This window comes from Heterodontus francisci, chromosome 18 (assembly GCF_036365525.1).
Source record: "Heterodontus francisci isolate sHetFra1 chromosome 18, sHetFra1.hap1, whole genome shotgun sequence".
NCBI lineage: Eukaryota > Metazoa > Chordata > Chondrichthyes > Heterodontiformes > Heterodontidae > Heterodontus > Heterodontus francisci.
In genome coordinates this window covers 60070190-60087218 of record NC_090388.1, presented here as the reverse complement: position 1 = coordinate 60087218, position 17029 = coordinate 60070190, and the positions used below count along the sequence as shown (strand labels likewise).

Here is a 17029-nt window from a genome sequence, read left to right as displayed (position 1 = left end):
TTCAATTTGGTTTCTGCCAGGGCCGCTCAGCTCCTGACCTCATTACTGTCTTGGTTCAAACATGTACAAAAGAGCTGAACTCAAGTGAGGTGAGAGTGACTGCCATTGATATCAAGGCAGCATTTGACCGAGTCTGGCATCAAGGAGACCTAACAAAACTGCAGTCAATGCGTGTCACGACCAGGTGAGAAATGTCTCTAGGGGTCTGTTACTATCTTCACCTGGTCTTATTCTAACAGGGTTTAATTTTAAACACATTGTGTTTTGAGCTCCCCTTTTTGTGAATCCTTGTTCACAGTTTTCCAATTATAAGACAAAGAAACCAATTCACACAGGCTTTCTCAGGTTTAAAGAAGATGAAATTTTATTAAAATTTAAAAGTTAAACTCTAAAATGGTTCCTGCCTATGGATCTAAGATGCACCCACACTAGCATACACACGCGATATCAGATGCAGATAGAGTCAGAGAAGAGGAAAATATAGTAGAGAGGGGTTTGAGGCAATATCTTGTTACAGTGCTTCGAGCTCACTGTAGTCCTTTTGTAAGTGTCTTGCTTTTCGTTGGGGCCCAGTAGTCGTCTTAAAACATTGTTCACGTAGGAAACGTTTCTCTCTTTGAGTTTCACATGTTTTCACAAGATTCAGTTCTGTGGGAAGGAGATGGAAGCAGGCAGACAGGAGAGGCTGTAATTCTTACTTTAGTTCCAGGAGAGATCGTTGCTCCATGATCACATGGCTTTGTCTGTCTTCAAAATCCTTTGTTGGAAGTTCAAATTCTCTGCAACAGCCAATTAGTCATGTGACTAAAACTGATCTGACCACTTCTGTGTATTGGGGAAGCAACTACTGGATCCCTATTGTTTCAACACTGTCTGTTCCTATGCAAAAATGTTTTTCCAGTCAGGGACTTGCACTTTTAAGTTTTAATGTTCATGTGGCGAAATAATGTGTGCCTCAGTCTTGGCAGGTGGGGGGGTTTGCCTGACAGTGGGAATCAGGGCAAAAACTCTCCGCTGGTGGGAGTCATACTTTGTGCAAAGGAAGATGGTTATGGTTGCTGGAGGTCAATCATCTCAGCTCTAGGACATTACATGCAGGAGTTCCTCGGGGTAGTGTCCTAGGCCCAACCATCTTCAGCTGCTTCATCATTGATCTTCCTTCAATCATAAGATCAGAAGTGGGGATGTTCGCTGATGATTGCACAATGTTCAGCACCATTCGCGACTCTTCAGATACCGAAGCAGTCCATGTAGAAATGCAGCAAGACCTGGACAATATCCAGGCTTGGGCTGATAAGTGGCAAGTGTAACCTTCGTGCCACACAAGTGCAGGCAATGACCATCTCCAACAAGAGACAATCTAACTATCTCTCCTTGACATTCAATGACATTAAGATCACTGAATCCCCAACTATCAACATCCTGGGGGTTACCATTGATCAGAAACTGAACTGGAGTAGCCATATAAATACCATAGCTGCAAGAGCAGGTCAGAGGCTAGGAATCCTGTGGCGAGTAACTCACCTCCTGACTCCCCAAAGCCTGTCCACCATCTACAAGGCACAGATCAGGAGTGTGATGGCATACTCTCCACTTGCCTGGATGGGTGCAGCTCCAACAACACTCAAGAAGCTCGACACCATCCAGGACAAAGCAACCCACTTGATTGGCAGCCCATCCACTCACATTCACTCCCACCACCGCACAGTGGCAGCAGTGTGTACCATCTACAAGATGCACTGCAGCAATGCACCAAGGCTCAGACAGCACCTTCCAACCCACAACCTCTACCACCTAGGACAAGTGCAGAAAATGCATGGGAACACCACCACTTGCAAGTTCCGCTCCAAGCCACACACCATCCTGACTTGGAATTATGTCACCGTTCCTTCACAGCCGCTGGGTCAAAATCGTGGAACTCCCTTCCTAACAGCACTGTGGGTGTACCTGCAGCTCACCACCACCTTCTCAAGGGTAGATAGGGATGGCCAATTGCTGGCCTAGCCAGTGACACCCACTTCCCATGAACGAATAAATAAAGAAAAAAATGAACATGGGCAGCAGAGTTCTGCATGAATTGACATTTACAGAGGGTAAAGATCGGAGGCCAGCCTGTATCATTTACCTCCTCCACTCATAGTGTCATAGAGTTTTACAGTACAGAAACAGGCCCTTCGGCCCAATGCGCCTGCTCCGGCCATCAAGCACCCATCCAATCTAATCCAATTTTCCCGCACTTGGCCCATAGTCTTGTATGCTATGGCATTTCAAGTGCTCATCTAAATACTTCTTAAATGTTGTGAGGGTTCTTGCCTCTACCACCCCTTCAGGCAGTGTGTTCCAGATTCCAACCACCCCCATAGGTGAAAAAAATTTTCCTCAACTCCCCTCTCAACCTCCTGCCCCTTACTTTAAATCTATGCCCCCTGGTTATTGACCCCTCCGCTAAGGGAAAAAGTTTCTTCCTATCTATCCTATCAATGCCCCTCATAATTTTGTATACTTCAATCAGGTCCCCCCTTAGCCTTCTCTGCTCCAAGGAAAACAACCCCAGCCTATCTAGTCTCTCTTCATAACTGAAATGCTCCAGCCCAGGCAACATCCTGGTGAATCTCCTCTGCATCCTCTCTAGTGCAATCACATCCTTCCTATAGTGTGGCACCCAGAACTGCACACAATACTCCAGCTGTGGCTTAACCAGCATTTTATACAGCTCTGACATAGCCTCCCAGATCTTATATTCTATGCCTTGGCTAATAAAGGCAAGTATCCCATATGCCTTCCTAACCACCTTATCTACCTGTGCTGTTGCCTTCAGTGATCTATGGACAAACACACAAGGTCCCTCTGACCCTCTGTACTCCGTAGGGTCCTACCATCCATTGTATATTCCTCCAAAAGTGCATCACCTCACACTTCTCAGGATTAAATTCCATCTGCCACTGCTCCGCCCATCTTACCAGCCCAACTATATCATCCTGTAATCTAAGGTTTTTCTTCTCACTATTTACGACACCACTAATTTTCGTGTCATCTGCGAACTTGCTGATCATACCTCCTATATTCATGTCTAAATCATTAATGTACACTACAAACAGTAAGGGTCCCAGCACCGATCCCTGCAGTACCTCACTGGTCACAGGCCTCCATTCGCAAAAACAATGCTCGACCATTACCCTTTGCCTCCTGCCACTAAGCCAATTTTGGATCCAATTTGTCAAATTGCCCTGGATCCCATGGGCTCTTACCTTCTTAACCAATTTCCCATGTGGGACCCGATCAAAAGCCTTACTGAAGTCCATGTAGACTACATCAACTGCTTTACCCTCATCTACACATCTAGTCACCTCCTCAAACAACTCAATCAAATTTGTTAGACACGATCTGCCCCTGACAGTCATGCTGACTATCCCTGATTAATCCCTGCCTCTCCAAGTGGAGATTAATCCTGTCTCTCAGAATTTTTTCCAATGATTTCCCTACCACTGATGTTAGACTCACTGGCCTGTAATTACCTGGTTTATGCCTGCTATCCTTCTTGAATAATGGCACCATTATTCCTCCAATCCTCTGGTACCTCTCCTGTGGTCAGAGAGGAATTGAAAATTTGTGTCAGAGCCCCTGCTATCTCCTCCCTTGCCTCACATAGCAGCCTGGGATACATCTCATCTGGGCCTGGGGATTTATCCACCTTTAAGCCCGCTAATACTGCTAATACTTCCTCCTTTTCAATGCTAATTTGTTCAAATATATCATAATCCCCCTCCCTGATCACTACACCCACATCGTTCCTCTCCATAGTGAATACAGATGAAAAGTAATCACTCAAAACCTCACCTATGTCCTCCGGCTCCACACACACATTGCCTCTTTGATCCCTATTGGGCCCCACTCTTTCCCTGGTTATCCTCTTGCCCTTAATATACTTATAAAACACCTTGGGACTCCTTTATGTTGTCTGCCAGTGTTTTTTCTTGCCCCCTCTTCGCTCTCCTAATTATTTTTTTAAGTACCCCCCCCCCACACTTTCTATACTCTTTTAGGGCCTCCGCCGTTTTCAGCGCTCTGAATCTGTCATAAGCCTCTTTTTTTTTTCCTTATCCAATCCTCTACATCCCTTGACATCCAGGGTTCCCTTGACTTGTTGGTCCTACTCTTCACCTTTACAGGAACCCTCACGACTTCCTTTCTGAATGATTCCCACTGGTCTGATGTGGACTTTCCTACAAGAAGCTGCTCCCAGTCCACTTTGGCCAGATCCTGTTTTATCATATTGAAATCTGCCTTACCCCAATTCAGTACTTATATTTCTGGTCCCTCTGTCCTTTTCCATAACTACCTTAAATCTTAGAGTTATGGTCACTATGCCCGAAATGCTCCCCTATTGCCACTTCTACAACTTGTCAGGCTTCATTCCCTAGGATTAAGTCCAGTACCAGCCCTTCTCTTGTAGGACTTTCTACGTGCTGGCTCAAAAAGCTCTCCAGAATGCACTTTAAGAATTGCACCCCCTTTAAGCCTTTTGCACTAAGACTATCCCAGTTAATATTGGGGAAGTTGAAATCCACTATTATTGCGCTATTATTTTTGTACCTCTCTGCGATTTGCCTATATATCTGCTCCTCTATCTCTCCCTGATTGTTTGGAGGTCTGTGGTACACTCCCAGCCAAGTGATTGCCCCTTTTTGTTTTTAAGTTCTAATCATATGGCCTCATTAGAGGAACTTTCTCAGATATAGCCCATCGTTTACCTCCTCCACTCATCCAACACCTGACCACTCTTTATGATTATATTCGACATATAGCTACAGTTTTCTTTTATATTTATCAACATCAACATTTTTTACATTAATCTCCATATCTGGAGAGGCCTCTCTAGAATCTCTTCTACAGTTCTGGACATGACAAAAGGAAAACTCATCCCACTGCTCGGTAATCTTTGCCTCACTTTCTTGTGGAGCAAAGGCAGATTTAAGTGGAGAAAACTGTATTATAATGGAAAGTCAGTGGTACATTAGAAAAGAAGTAACAACCAGAAGTCACATAGGTGACTGCTGAGAGACATTAGTGCCCAAATTCAATAACAAGAATAATAAATTACAATTATGTATCGCATCTATAACAGAAAAACATCATGTCGCAAAGATGTAATCAGAAATAAATAGACACCAAGCCAAAGGTAATGTTAGGAGGAGAGAGCCAAAGTTTGATCATTCATGGCTGTTATAAGGATGAGAGGGAGCTGGAGCTGCTTCGGCAGGGAATCTCAGAGCATGGGGCTGAGGCAGCTGAAGGCACGACTGCCAAATGGAGGGGTACAGGTTGGGGGCGGGGGATGCAGGATAAGATTTGAATAGCAAAGATTTGGATGAGCTGAGGTTGACAAGAGGGTGAAGAATGGGATGTCAGCCAGGAGAGCATCGGAATGATCAATCAGAAGACGACAAAAGTCACAGATGAGGAAGTTCAAAGTTTAAGAGTGCATGTAATTCCAAATTTGCTGCAGTTGAAATATTTCCACAGCATTTTTCGACACTGATTTCTCATTGACCTTCAAATCCCTCGATGCTATGGACAATTCCTCAATTAACAGGACAGCCAATCCAGCTACTGACAATTATCTGTACCATCTCATAATACAGATTATAATAATACAGGTTAAGATGAGTGACTTGCCCTTCAATTTGAGTCCTACCTCCTGGCTGCAGGAAAATATCTGGCCTCCACTCATGGCATCTGCACTACCAGTTAGTACATTCCTTTTCAGAAGAATCCCATGTAACCCTGACTGTCCTTGGTCACTTATCCATTATTTATCATAAGTTAATCAATATCTGCCAGCAAGGCATTTTGAGTAATTTCATCATATTACTCTTGTTTGCAATCTAGTTTAAGAGAGTTAGTTTCAAGGTTTCCCTTGCTTTATGGTTTTTTGGGTTATGTTAGTGGTACTTAACCATTTATGCTAAGTATCATCAGCTGCAATGCTGCTCAACTAGGTGTTCAGTGGCAGTTCCTCTGGTTCATTAGCATGTCACTGAGTTATACAGACTAGTTGCATCCTAACTTGGATTTTTGCTCTGCTGAGTCAGTTAATCTCAGGCAGGGGCACTGCAATTGGCTTCAGTGCACCTAGTTAAAGAGGGGGAAAATCAGCCAAGATTCACACTCCTGCTCATTATTCAGTAAATCCTGTTGGAAAGGACCTGGGAGAACATGATCAGGCTTGACTCTGATCACTATGTTAGAATATCCTGCCAACACTCACTGTCTGGACTTGCACACAAAGAGTGGTGAGGTGCTGAAGGACTGAACCCCTGAAATACTACACTCCAGCATTAGTTAACATCTTTGTGAGAGGAGGAGAGGAAATGGGAAATAAAAGGAGCAGTCACCAGAACGTTATTTTTCAGAAATTGTCATTTAAAGGAGCACTATTTTCATGAAAAAGTCTGCGAAAGATTTTCTTTCATTTGTGTACAGACACATGAAACAATTACATAAGTCTCATTAAAATGTATTATGGCATCACTTATGCATGACACCATCATAGTAAAATGTCATCCCATTATGTGAGCCTTGAAAATGTCAATGTTTATGCAATTAATGGTCAGATAAGAAGAAATAGCTACTAGTCTGGGCTGCATCAAGAGTTAAGTACCTACTATCCATAATACTTCTGGAGTTTTTTCTCAGTTTTCATTTATGAATATTAATTAAGTTCCTCATGATGACTGTTGTAAAAAAAATCAAATTGGCATAGTTCATTTGGCAAAAATAAAAGACTGATGAGTAGCTAATGTCCAACTCCTTCCCTGCTGTATTCAAATTCTTCCCTCAGGTGTGATGAGTACGTGACGCAATTGGACGACATGCAGCGGCAACTGGCAGCGGCCGAGGATGAGAAGAAGACGCTGAACTCCTTGCTGCGTATGGCGATTCAGCAGAAGCTGGCCCTTACGCAGCGGCTCGAGGACCTGGAGTTCGATCACGAGCAGTCTCGGCGCAGCAAAAGCAAGCTGGGGAAAAGCAAAGTTGGCAGTCCTAAAGTAAGTGTGGAAGCGGCGACAGGCAGCATGCCTTTCCCAGCTGCCATAGACATTCTGACTCTGCTTAGTCAAAGCTCAGAGCAATGAGCAAGGGTCAGGTGGTTAACAGTGGTGCTTATAGGATGGGGCCATGCAGTGATGCTGATAGGACAGTGCAAAAGAGTGTTCGATAACCTACAACAAAAATGAAATCTGCTGGGCCATTCGCCTTTAAGGGAGAACAATTGCCCTCTCCACTGCCCCAACACCCTGCTGCCTGTCTTTTTAAATTTGGTCACAGCCTCAAATTTGTGCCGTTACTTTCCACTAGTACATTTTTTAATGGGATAGTTAACACCTTAAAGGGGAATGACCTATCAGATTTCTTTTTGCTTAACCCCAATTACCTCTAGTTTCCTGGTGTTTGTGCTAAACAAATACTGTCATCAGGGAGTGGCTGTGTCATCGCAATATAGAGTGCCCTTACCCCTCTCTTGGAGACCCCAACTCTTTGAAACCAATTCCATCCAAAGGAAGAGTTTTATCTCCACATGCACAGCTTAAGTGGTGCATTTTGTGATAGTGGTCAGAGAGCATCAGTGACAGCGGCCTGCGGAGATCGACAAGGCCCAGATTCTGGCACTCTTCCTGTTTCTAGAAGATGCCTGAGGAACTGAGTAGCAGACATAAAGGGAAGGAAGATAAGTAAACATCTCTGAAGCAAAATACCACTTTTGAGCTGCGTTGTTGCTTTCTCTTCACACCTACAACTCATTTACCTCCTTAAAGGATCTACTTGTCAGTGAATTATCCAAATTCAGCTAGGAGCTGCAGTTTTCTCTGTGGCTGTTGTGTGAATATTGAGCTGTGACTGCACATATAGTCCTGGTTAAGTTTTAACATTTGATATTTCGCATTGTGAACAGTTGAAATGTACTCAGTTGTGACCGATAGGCTGAGTGGCAGTCCCTGGAGAAAAACCATGCTCTGGTTTGAAGAATGCTTACATTCTCAAGTATTAACAAAGTCTTTTAGGTGTCTTTAAGCTTGAAAAAGTGACTTATTAGTGACGGTCAGAGGCTGAAGTGCAATGTGATAATTCCACCGGGGAGCTCAGACAATGGCAAAAACTATCAGTGAAACCCCAATGGTTTATGGATGCTTCGTAAGCTAGAGAAGAAACTGCAACCTATAACATGTTACTCAGTACATTTGATTTTGTGTAGGATTTTCTTCATGTGCTGCACAGGTACATTTTTAAGTATTTCTGTATTTGGAATTGGTTCTTTTTGATGTTGTAACTCTGCCGTTAGCATTGGGAAGATGAGTGGTATGTAGAAAGGATGTAAGAATACAAGTATAACAACAGTTGATTGCTTAACTGAAGACTAATACCAGGACATGATAGGTAGTGTAGTACAACAATGTTTTTAACAGATTTTTGGTGAAAAGTACATGCAGTATATATTATGCAGAGAGTAAAGTGCATACATTGTGTAGATTATAGAAGTGATAGTGCCATCCATATAGACAGAAGAAATCTTCGCCAAATGCCATTTTAAGATTACTAATAAAGATTGACCACTAGAGGGCACCTGAAATTATGATTTAACGGCATCCCAAATGGTGAATGAAAACAACAGCTGCTGTTCCAGAACTTGTTACACCATTTAGATTTCAATTCCTAACTGGTCAGGGAATACTTCTTTTTAAGTCCTCATTCAAAAGATATTTTAGTCTAAATCTTTCGCAAAATGTCAAAGAATTTATAAGACGGTGTTAGTACCATTTTCTTTGTTTTCTTCCAGACATAAAAGATCAGAGTTGAAAAGTCCAGAATGTGTAATGGCCATGTTATCTCACTGCAGGGTTTTTGGGATTGTTTGAGTGCCTGGAAGAACCAGGAATGGCCTGCTTCAAAAAGTCCACTCCAACACTGCCAATCTAGTTACCAAGAAAAGCTCACAGTCCAGCAGACACAACACTATCTACTAGGGGACCAACTTTTGAGAAGTAGATTCTTACTTTTTTAAAGCTACGCTTTAAAAATAAGTCACAGCTGCAGTCGGTATTGTGATGGCATCATTGAATTTTCTATATTTATCTGGTAAATTGCCTTTCAAGAGACTTCCCACACAGCACTGCCCATTTCATGAATGTGGATTCCAGTTCCTTAATGTGTAGCATAATAATGTCATGATTAACAAACTGGAATATGCACTCATTTGAAATAAAGTGGGTTGTTTCAAACTTATATCTGTCAGCCTTCTATTTTAATACCTTATAAACAAAATGGATTTAAATGGGGAATGTTTGAGTTTTTTCTATTTTATAGAAAATACTTTTTAATCATTATTAATGATTTTAGTGCACAATATTTAACTCAGGCAAAATATTTGTATTAAAGGACCCCTAGCTTTGTCAAAAGAAATGTTTGGCTAAATTTTTATTAATTTGTAAACACATGACCTGGTGATGTACAATACATCATTGTACATGTGATAGATGTGGGCTCTATCTTCTGTCATTTTATGATATTTTTGTATTATATTTTTTATATGACATTTTAGCAAGGCTAGGTCTAGCAAACTTAAACTAGCTTGTTAATTAATTACTGGGAGCAGTGTCTTTTGTTTTTGTCTTTGTGTGGGGGAGAGGGAGGTGGAATAAATACCTAGTCTGTGTGAAGACACAATATGTTACATTGCAATAGACATTCTCTCCTGGCTGTGGAACTTTGGATGCTCAGTACCTACTGAATGATAACTAGCAAACTATAGATCATTTAGTAGGAGAATTTATCACGAAGATGTCATAGGATGTGAGCTTACAGAAGTAGTCATTGGACGGAGCTATCTAAGGCCCTACACCATTGGTGGGATTTCTCAAGTAGTAAATTAGAAAATACTACATACATTGCCCATGATTTTCCTCTCATTAATGAAAACAGTTGGAAAATCAAAGGCAAAGCACCCAAGTTGTCCACTGCACGCAAGGTCACGCTGGTGGTGCTGTGCCTCAGAAAGTTCCACTCATTGGTGTAGAACAGAGGATAAAATAGGTGACAGGAGTCAGGAGCATGTTTCACATCTCTCACCATTTTTACTTCCTCTGAAATCAATGATGTAGAATGGGCTGCTGGCTTACAATCACCCTTTTTACATTCTCAAACTAAGTCAAGATCTACCGCCTTATCGAAGGCTACACCATTGAAAATAAACATTGTTTTACAAGATAAAAGTAAAATACTGCAGATGCTGGAAAACTGAAATAAAACGGAAGGTGCTGGAAATACTCAGCAGGTCAGGCAGCATCTGTGGAGAGAGAAGCAGAGTTAACGTTTCAGGTCAGGACCTTTCATCATCTGATGAAAAAGGTTAACTCTACTTCTCTCTCCACAGATGCTGCCTGACCTGCTGAGTATTTCCAGCATTTTCTGTTTTTATTATTGTTTTACAAGAGTTGGATGGCTGCACTTTGGTTTAACAATGGCAATTCCTGGGGAATACTAACACTGGGAATAATATAGAATATAAGTATGTGGTGTTTAGGGTGCATGTGGGGAAACAAAGCAGGAATAGAACTTTTCAAAAAAAGAATAAACTTAACACTATGGCCGGAATTTTACAACCCCCAAACGAGCGGGCTGGTGGTGGGGGGGGGGGGGGGGGGTGTAAAATTGAATGGGGGCAGAGTGGGGGCCAGGGGCCGTTCCCGACCCCCTCCCATCCCCAAAACAATTTTACGTGGGGCAGTGGCGGTGAGAAACAGCCCACCCGCCAGAGGCCAATTAAGGTCCTTAAGTGGCCAATTAACTGGCACTTAAGAGCCTCCTCCCACCACTGCTGGTATTGTACTCTCGGCAGCCGGGTGGCAAAAGCCTCAAGAACTCCACCTAGTAAAACCTGGTGGCCTTCTTGCAAGCTGTGGGGGGGGGGGGCTCTCCTGATCAGGCATCCTGTGCCCCACGGAAGGCTGCCCCTGAAGCCCCAACTGCCCCCAATGCACAACACTCCCTCTGCCCCCCCTAACGGATCCCTTTGCCTCGCAGAGGCCCGGCCAACTGTCCCCGGCGAGTCCCTAAAAATTTACCTGTCTTCCAGGGCCGTCCTTCACCTCGCTTGCGATGTCTGGGTATGGTCCCAGCAGTGGCCACCTCTCCCGGTAGTGCTGCTGAGACTCAGAGTTGTGGCCTGCTGATTGGCTGGCAGCTCCATTAGGCAGGACTTCCTGATTCAAGGTGGAAGTCCCGCCCAAGACCAACTAAGGACCTGGGGAGTGAAAAATTCTGGCCTGGCTCCCCAGGCCTGGCAGAGGCGGGCTCACCGTGACTTTTGGCCGATTGGCGAGGCCTCCTGCCCAATGAAAGATTCCGGCCTATATTTTGCAAATTCTGACCTCATGCGTGACCCCGATTTTCTTTGCCCGGCCATTGTCCGCCATGCCTTCACCTACCTTGGCCCTAACCTCTGCACTTCCCTCACTAAACCTGTCCACCTCGCTACCTCTCCTCCTATAAGATGCTCTTTAAAATCTACCTCTTAGACCAACCTTTTGGTCACCTGTTCTGAAACCTCCACATGTGGCTCGATGTCACATTTTGTTTGATGATTGCTCCTGTCTGGAGTGGGGCTTGAACACTTCATCTTCTGACCCAGGTGGGGCTACTACCACTCAGTCAAGGCTCACTCCTACATTTGGAGTATGAAAAATACAAAGGTATAATACTCATCTCTAAATGTAGTCACTACAATTCTTAAAATAACATTATACTCCTTACAAAAATAAATATATAAATCCTCTTTCCTTCCAGAATTTGAGATGGGTTGACAATTTTCAATCATTCTTTCTACCCAGGAAAAAAGTTCCACCCAATATCATTTTATAAACTCTTGAAATCTGGAAAGTTATATTAAGTCTAGAATCAGAGTCGGATTCAGAATTCCTGGGATTCTGAGCACCAAGGACATTCAGGGCCCCTCTACAGCCATTGCATAACCCTCTTCCCCAATCCATTAAAACGCAGATGTGTAGTAAAATGCGATTAGAAATAGGTACTTTTTGCACACTGCATTAGTGATATAGAGAATCATAGCACAGTATACTGCACTTAAACAAAATTCAGCTAGCAGTGCTATGCATTTTTGCTGCATTATGCCGAGTTTTTCCAGGTTCCCATATTTACCCGAAGCCATGGACAAGCATCCTATAGGCCTGCGAGTTAATTTCCCCCCAGTGTGGAGTGCTCCTGAACTAAATTTAAATTGCTTAACAGCTCTTGTACTTACTTTTGGGTTCCCTACAATTTTCTGTCTGCTCTGTCTGTTGGTTTTTAAAGTTTTACCACTTCTATCAATCTCTTTCTGTTTCCCTCTCTTGAGTGTTTACCTCTGATACTTTTGATGGGTGTTCTCTTGTCACTGAGCAAAACAAACTTCTCAAATCTTACGCCACATTGTTCCTGGATCAGTAGTTGTATAATACAGGTCAAAATATTCATCTATGCTGTCTAAATCTGGATACAGTCATACTCTGTGAAAAAAAAAAGTCAACAAACATGCTCTTCATATTAATGAAACGGTATAAAACATTATACAATTATGCAAGTTTGACAAACTTATTTACAAAAGAAACCAGACCAAAAGAATCAGTAAATATTTTCAAGCCAGGAGACCATGGCTTTGATGCTGGCCTAATTTTTGTTTGCTTGTTCTGAAGGCCACCTGCTGTTCATTCCAAACCCGGTAGGTCACTTTCAGAAAGGTGAAGATGGCAGGCTTCCCTGTCAAATCTGGTTAATGTTAGCACACCTCGAAGCAATACATTGACTTGTACATCTCTTCTTCTTTGGCCTCCTTGTCTCGAGAGACAATGGGTAAGCACCTGGAGGTGGTCAGTGGTGTCAGTCGCTGCGAGGCAACTATGAAGTGACCTCTCCATGGCGTATACTGCATTTTTTAATATAGGATTCTTAAACCCTTTATTCTTCTAAGTATGAGGTTTGTTTTTGGCCCAAATTCCAAAACAGTCTGAACTAAACCAGTTAGGTGGTGGGGTGCATCCCAAATGGATTTGAATTGATCCAATTTAGGAAAGACTTTGTGGCTCACTGCTGTTTTAATACAATGGTATGCAAACTTTTAGGCCAGTTAACAACAATATTGGGGCAAATTTTGTTGCAGAAGGGGCATCTACTGGCATCTGCACTCTTCAGCTCAAAAAAAATATTTGTCCACAAAATTGCTGAAAGAACAAAAAACATTTTTGTTTAAATTTACCAGCGTATATTTTGTAGTCTGCGGCGAAGCAACAGCACTCGTCACTTAACTTGAAGAAAGCTGATCTTTGTGGCACGGACTTCCCCTTTCTTGATGTCAGTTTGAATCTGGTGCCAAGTCAAGGGGATCTCCAGGCATCAAACAACAGTGATGTCATCAAGCTGGGTAAGCGACCAATTACATTGACGTATTCTCACGGACAGCAAACCAGGAAGTAAAAGAAACTGATTATTCACTTTTTAAACACCATTTTACAGCGAGCAAAATAAATGATTGGGACATACACCCAGAACCCTGTTACACTTCACTGACCAAGGCCTAACTGTTTCAATGGTTTTTAACAGTGAGACTAATAGCATAAAAGGGCAAGTTATCATCCATTCAGTGATTTCTAATTGATTGGGACTTCAACAGCACACTCTATGGATTTCCATATATAACTGTGCATGTACAGACTCCAGATGTTGCTGTCAGTTTCAGAGAATTATGATGGCGAATGCTGACAGCTTTGTCATCATTACTACCGCAAAATCGGACCAACGTTTTTTACATTTCCTAAAACATTTCACAACCTGAAGCAATGAGAATGAGTCTGTGGAGAGAGAAACAGAGTTAATGTTTCTGATTGATGACCTTTCATCAGAACTGAAAAAAGTTAGAGTTCTAACAGGTTTTGGCAAGGATAGTGAGGGAAAGGTGGCAGTGGGGGGTGGTGGGGAGGGTTGAGGGGAGTAAGGCAAAAGAGAAGGTCTGTGATTGGGTGGAAGGCAGGGGAGATTAAATGGCAAAAGATCTCATGGTGCAAGACAAAAAGGAGAATGGTAATGAGTCAAGAAAAGACTAAAAATAAATAGGTTTAGAGGAGATGTAAATGGGAATAGCAGAATCATCACCAACAGCTGCCCTCTGAAAAAACAGTGCAGGGGTTATGATCTGAAATTGTTGAACTCAGTGTTGTGTCCAGAATGCTGTAAGTGCCCAATTGAAAGATGAGGTGCTGTTCCTCGAGCTTACGTTTGAACAGTGTAGGAAGCCAAGGATAGAAATGTCAGAGTAGCAGTAGGGTGGAGAATCAAAATTGCAGATGATAGTAGTTAATAACTGCCAATCAAACTCTCTTGCCCAGAAAGTAAAGAATTATAAGTGTGGGCTCTCATTTCTTCAAGTTGTGAATGATTTTGGGAGATTTTTCTTACTTTTCCTTTCTGGCTCTTTTTTCTTTCTCGCTTAGTCCAATCTTTCCCTCCCCCTCTTTCTCTTTCTGTACCTGATTTGACATTGAATTCACCCACTCTTATTCACCCTGATTCTCAGTCCTTCATCTGTTTATTTCTCAATCCTTTAATCTCTTTGGTTAAAGAGATATCCTGTTGTCCTCACTGCCCCATTATCAACTTGCACTTCCAGCAACTTTGTGGCAAAAGATTTTAAGCTAAACATGTAATTCTGAGTCTAACTAATGGGCTGTCGTGAGATGCCCTACTCCAGCAAAATCTGGCCCATATATGTTGTTGACTGAAGAATAAATATAATATAGTGCATCCTAATATTGGATGTAAGTTTTATCCAGCTAGCAAGTTCACAGTCTGCTGTCTTTCATAGGTTACCAATTATATCTCTTCACTAAGTCATATGATACTGTCAGGTCTGAGATTGTTCAGACCAGAACCACTGCACACTATAAAATACATTTTTTAAACCTCTGTGTGAACTGAATGTGTTATTTTCTGGGTAGTGCTGCATTTCTGCTAATGCTGACCTTTAATTAATATTGGTGAACATGCCTGAAGCACTGTGTGTCACCATTAGCCCAATACTACTGGATGGTATATCTTAAAGCACCACTGTCTGACCTTCACAATATGGTAATCTTGTTATACAGTGCTGGCTTTCATCCAACAGAATTTTACGGGCTGTTAATTCCTTCTATATACCAGGCTTGTTAAATCCAGCAGATGTGGTTTGAAGAAGTTGGGAATATTGAGCCAGCCCTGTATATTGGCTAGGATTTGTATGCATAATTCTTGAAAGTGAAATGAAAATTTTGATGAATGATATTTCAGTTAATCTGAGAGCATGCTGCTAGCTGACTGAAATTTTGCCCTAAGTGGCTAAAAAATATGCTGTTCAGAATATAAAATTAACACAAGATGATGTCAATTGATGTGTTTTACTCTAGTTCCAATAATTCATCTCTTCAAAATCCTCACGTTATTTAAAAAAAATACTTTCTGCTAATTTTCATTGATGTAACATACCTCTCTAAGGTATGTTATTTATATTTGACTGACAGCCACAACTGAATTTATTTTTTAAAAGCAAAACTGCCTATGTGGTGGCATTCATTGGCTGACCATGAACTGATAATGAATCTCCCAATTGCAGTGTATCTAAAGGGCATAATTCTTTTTTTTCAATAGTGAGTATATTCCAGATTATCTGAGGTAAAGTTCCTGTCAGCTACGTATGTCTCAACCTCCAAACTTCACCTGATGTACCATGCAAACAAATCATTCATCTTCAGTACAGTGCAATTTATCAAGAAACTTTTTAACTGTTGTACATCACTTTTGTAAATTGAAATGTAAATAGCGGGTGTTCAACCCCATGTGTTAAATGTTATTCTGTGTACTATGTTAATGGAATCTAACAATATATCTTTAGGCTCCAGTGTTTGTTTGTTTGTTAACTTTCTATTAATTACTAACAACATTTGACAAACATTTCCAGAGGGATTTAGTGAGGATAAACCTTCATTTTCAAACTGCTTTCAACCATTACCAGAGACCCAAGATCCTGTGTATTGGAATTATGTCCAATTTAGAATTATGTGAGAGCTGGGATGTAACAAGTTGTATGCTAGTTAGGTCTTTCTGTTGGTTTTTACTGTTGCTGTGCCTGATTTACCCTCCAAAACACCTTTTGACTCACATTTCTGTGGAAGTTATTTTATTAATAGACAAATAAGTACAGTTGATCACTGGTAAGCTTGTATAAACAGTAGAGGTTTTGTGTTGTGCTTGCAAGATTTATCTTGTAAACTGTTAAGTTCAGTTAAAATAATTATTAACTAAATTGTTAATAATAAGCCCATGCTTCAGGTTCTTCCACTCACTGACTATTGGTGTTTGAGAGAGCAGATGATACTTGATTTACTGCATACTTGTGTTCTTGCCAGTGGAAGGACAGCACAGCAGTCAGCTAACTCCATAACTGAATCACCCACAAAAAGAGTTCCAGGCTAAACCAACCTAAACCAAAGCATTGACTAAAATAATGAGTGTAACATGAAATATGATTAATAGAGAGTGTTTTGGGGCCTTGTCCGTAATCTGCACTCAATTTTACATCTGCATATAAGCTGATAATTTGTCTATTGCATTGTAGAATAGTTTATTTACATGGCATGAGCAAATAAGTCAATTACCATTTACAATAATTTACTGATGATTCCTTGATTCAACATCAATTAGCACTCATGATGCTTTACTTCAGATGTGTGTTTTTTAAAAAGGAGCACATTGAAAAATTCTATGCAAATCATGCTTTTCTTAATTAAAAATGTAAATTCCTGCTGTGTGATTCACACCTCCTTGATCTTCCAGTACATTAAAAAGGTTGAAATTTGAAACAAAATGGCTTCGGGGAATTGAAATGCAGGACCACAGTGGATTAACGTATTGTCTTTTTAGCTCTGACATCTTGACTCAAATACATAGAATC

General features: G+C 41.6%; 1 protein-coding gene across 2 annotated transcripts in view; it reads left to right on the top strand.

Moving 5' to 3' along the window:
- The window catches only part of bicd1a (bicaudal D homolog 1a), a 298487-nt gene that overhangs the window by 246206 nt on the left and 35252 nt on the right, over nt 1–17029 (top strand). The window contains exon 7 of one of the 2 annotated variants that reach the window (XM_068050823.1): nt 6842–7049. In XM_068050823.1, the coding sequence (XP_067906924.1) occupies nt 6842–7049 (208 nt within the window). Of the gene's footprint in view, nt 1–6841; nt 7137–17029 lie in introns of those variants that run through there. The other variant, XM_068050822.1, reaches the window with a different exon arrangement.